Source organism: Clinocottus analis, unplaced genomic scaffold, assembly GCF_023055335.1.
Source record: "Clinocottus analis isolate CAN_PGR_092001 unplaced genomic scaffold, fCliAna1.0.p SCAF_4, whole genome shotgun sequence".
NCBI classification, from domain to species: Eukaryota; Metazoa; Chordata; class Actinopteri; order Perciformes; family Cottidae; genus Clinocottus; species Clinocottus analis.
Window position 1 is genome coordinate 22,922,326 of NW_027176153.1, and position 3,376 is coordinate 22,925,701.

At 48.8% G+C, this 3,376-nt stretch overlaps 1 protein-coding gene across 1 annotated transcript; it reads left to right on the forward strand.

Moving 5' to 3' along the window:
* The first annotated feature begins 464 nt into the window (after positions 1–464).
* fam43b (family with sequence similarity 43 member B) lies at positions 465–2,683 on the forward strand. The gene has a single exon (XM_068597936.1). The coding sequence runs from the start codon at positions 598–600 to the stop codon at positions 1,588–1,590; it is 993 nt and encodes a 330-aa protein (XP_068454037.1). The 5' UTR covers positions 465–597; the 3' UTR covers positions 1,591–2,683.
* The last annotated feature ends 693 nt before the right edge of the window (positions 2,684–3,376 follow it).

A 3,376-nucleotide genomic window follows, 5' to 3' on the forward strand; every position in this document is an offset into this window, starting at 1 on the left:
CGGATCGACACTTCTTTTTATTCTCATGCTGATGAGATCAAGTGCATTTAAACCCGTACATAAAGAACGAACAACACTATAGACTCCACTGACTTTTACAGCAGAATTAACAAGTCACATAAGCCTGAGAGCGAGGGAGAGAGAGAGAGACAGAGAGAGAAAGAGAGAGAGAGGTGTGTACCCTCTTCCGCAGGTTTACAATAAACATGTACAGTGATACGTCGCTGCAAAGCTGGAAGGATAAATAACGCTTTGGTATGGAGCCATTTGGAAGCAAAAACATTGAAGCAGGGAGGGGGTTATGGGCGCCCGAGCGCCGGCTGAGGCTCCTGCACTGATGATGCAGACACAGAGGAGAAAGAAGAGGAAGAGGAGGAGGGAGAGAGAGGAAGGAGGAGCGAGCGGGGGGGCTGGGGGGGGACCGACTGGTTGAGGCTCGCAGCTCTCAGTCTCTCCACGGTGCTTAGTGAAGTAGCGTCTCTCTGCTTCAGCTCGCTCTTCCTCGCGCACACTTTTCTCGGTTTTCCCTCTTCTTTTAGCCCGAGCCGACAAGAGCCGGCGGCAGCGACACTCGCTCCAACTCCTCCCCGCACCACCATGCTGCCCTGGAGAAGGAATAAGTTTGTTCTGGTGGAGGACGAGGCCAAGAGTAAACCCAAGAGCCTGGGGACCGGGCTGACCTACCACTCCATCATCTCCTCCCTCCTGCGCTCCTGTCCGGACCTGCTGCCCGACTGCCCCTTCGACTGGGTGGGCAACATCTTCCACACCAAGCGGCAAAAGGTGGAACTGAACAAAGAGGAGCCCGTTTACAGCGTGCGCTACCTGGGGAGCGTGGTCACCATCACGGCGAAGGGAGACGGCTGCACCCAGGAGGCCGTGGCCAAGATCTGGGCGAGGAGCAACTACGGGGACCAGAGCGTCAAGATGAGGTTGGCGGTGGGACCGCAGGGCATCCGGATGAGCGCCGACAAATCCGGGAAGAAGAAGCCCATCCATCTCTACTCCCTGAACCGAATCACCCACTGCGGCACCGACCCGTCGCGGCCCAAGATCCTGGCGTGGATCTACAGGCACCAGGTCAAGAACATGGCCGTGGTGCTCCGGTGCCACGCCGTCCTGGTCAGCAGGTCGGAGAAGGCCCGGGCCATCGCCAACAGCCTCTACCAGAACGCCACCTCCGCCTTCAGCGAGTTCAAGCGGCTGAAGCGTCAGAGCGATTTCCGGCACTGCCAGCAGCAGCTTCTGGGCGAGGAGGCCGTTCCCCTGATGCCGCTGAGGAGGCTGCTGAACGGGCAGTGCCACTACAAACCGCCCGGCGACAATCCCGGGAGCGCCACTCGCCTCTGCTCCATCACGGAGGAGGAAGAAGAAGAAGAAGAGGAGGAGGACGGTGTGCAGGAAATGGAGAAACCAGGAGAGGATGTGGAGGAGCAGCAGGGGAAACAGGTTTTCACGACAAAGACGGACCCGACTCAGTTGTTGTCAGAGTTGGACATTGGGGACATTGCGAGAATGGAGGAGTGCCAAATCAACTTTGTCAGTGACAGCAACAACAACACATTTACGTTTATAACCTCTCTGGTGTGACAGTTTAAAGGACGCAACACTACAGCAACACATTCCTCTCACCGGTAACCCCACTCAGGAGCGTCCATGTTGTGTGTGAAGTGTTCCCACAGGAACTTCTACTTCCTGCTAACCGGGTGCTGGCTGGCGGGAGTCATTTCTGTTCGGGGGCCAGATGGCTAAATTGCTGGTTTGACTGTTGCAGTTTGGGGGGAAACTGCGTGTTTACAAAGAGAGCCGGTGATGCACGAACCAACGAACGATGTAGCACAATGACGAACGAGGACGACGGGTTCAGAAAGAAGAAAAAAAAACAGGCGAGCGCTGACGCCGAGATCACCGGGTCACACGTTGATCGCGGCGCCGAGCGAGATGTTTTTCCGTTGGTCTTGTGTCATTATATTTTTGTGAGTATGACTAAAGCCAGATTCGCCAGCAGGGACATTTTTCAGATTGACTTGTGATATTTTTTCAGGGACGTTCTTTGTAAATGTATTTTTTTTTTTTTTCTAGTATGACAATCCTCACTGAAATTGTAAGCAGACTGACCTTTCCGAGTGCTTACAATTGAGAGAAGTTTATTACGGATTCTCTAATGATGACGGCCAACTAATGAATAAGGCTATAATTTAGGAAGCAAGCCATTGGGTTGACGTGTTTATTGCTGTCATTTGTTACAGCCCTTATCGTTTATGCATGCCGTGTCAGCAGTAACCTTTTCATGCTGAGCTTTTGTCTTATTCATGTGACACCTTTGACCCTTCGGCTTTTAAAATTAACACTGTGATAAATTTGTGGTCGGTGATAAAATACACAACTATTCATACAGCAATTTCTAACTCCTGTCATGCATTTCTTACCATATATATTGCAGTATCACCTGGCTTGTCAAAACAACAACAAAATATTGCTCTGCTCTTTGAAGCCACATTTTGCTAATGCAGCTTTTTCACATGAGCCCCGATGGACCCTTACAATTGAACACAACCTGTTTTGAATATGACTTTATGCTAATGTATTGTTGATAATATCTGTACAACCGTCTAAAAGATGCATTGTGATTATTAATATTATGAGATGACGCTATTTATTTTCCGAATATGATGAATAAAAATGCCCCTCATTTGGGTTTTCTTCTTGAATCACACTGGATGGTATTTCTCGATGCTTTCAAAGAGATTATTCAAATGAATCCAACAACTTTGTATTCCACTAGAGAGCATTTGCATATTTCCTGATGTGAAAATATGTCTGACCTACACTTCAAAAGAGAAGGAAAACAACACCAGCATAAGCTGCTTGCTAAGTTATGAAACCGAATTTAAAAAGGAGATGTATTTTTTGCCACGAAAAAAAAGCCCAACTTCGAAACGCCAGTCAGTCCCATTACTTGTTAATGTGGGTTGAGAAACGTCTGCAGGCCTTTCTCAGCCTTTTTCACTCCGGCAGCAATTAATCAGCGCATTGAATTGTTCAGGAAATGAACATAAAGCACCTGGCTCGGCAGGACCGCTGTCAGCCTCTGATGGAAGCAAGCGATCCAAAACGAGGACCAGGAAGTTGACTCACCCGTCGAGCATTTTACTGCAAACATCAGCCGTTTTAGTGACGCCAGAGCCTTTAAAGACATGCTCACAAACATTGGCGAGTGACGACAATGAAACATTCATAACTAAAGCATGTGTGGGCCCTGCAAGGTGTTCCCCGTCTCTTAACAAACCTATTTGTTTAGTATATTCCACATTATGTTATCGCAATATCACATTGTGGTGCAATAAATATAGTAATACCCTATGAAACTATTGAA

What these genes read in the sequence shown, in the direction of transcription:
- fam43b (XM_068597936.1), top strand. Translation starts at nt 598, where the DNA reads ATGCTGCCCTGGAGAAGGAATAAGTTTGTTCTGGTGGAGGACGAGGCC.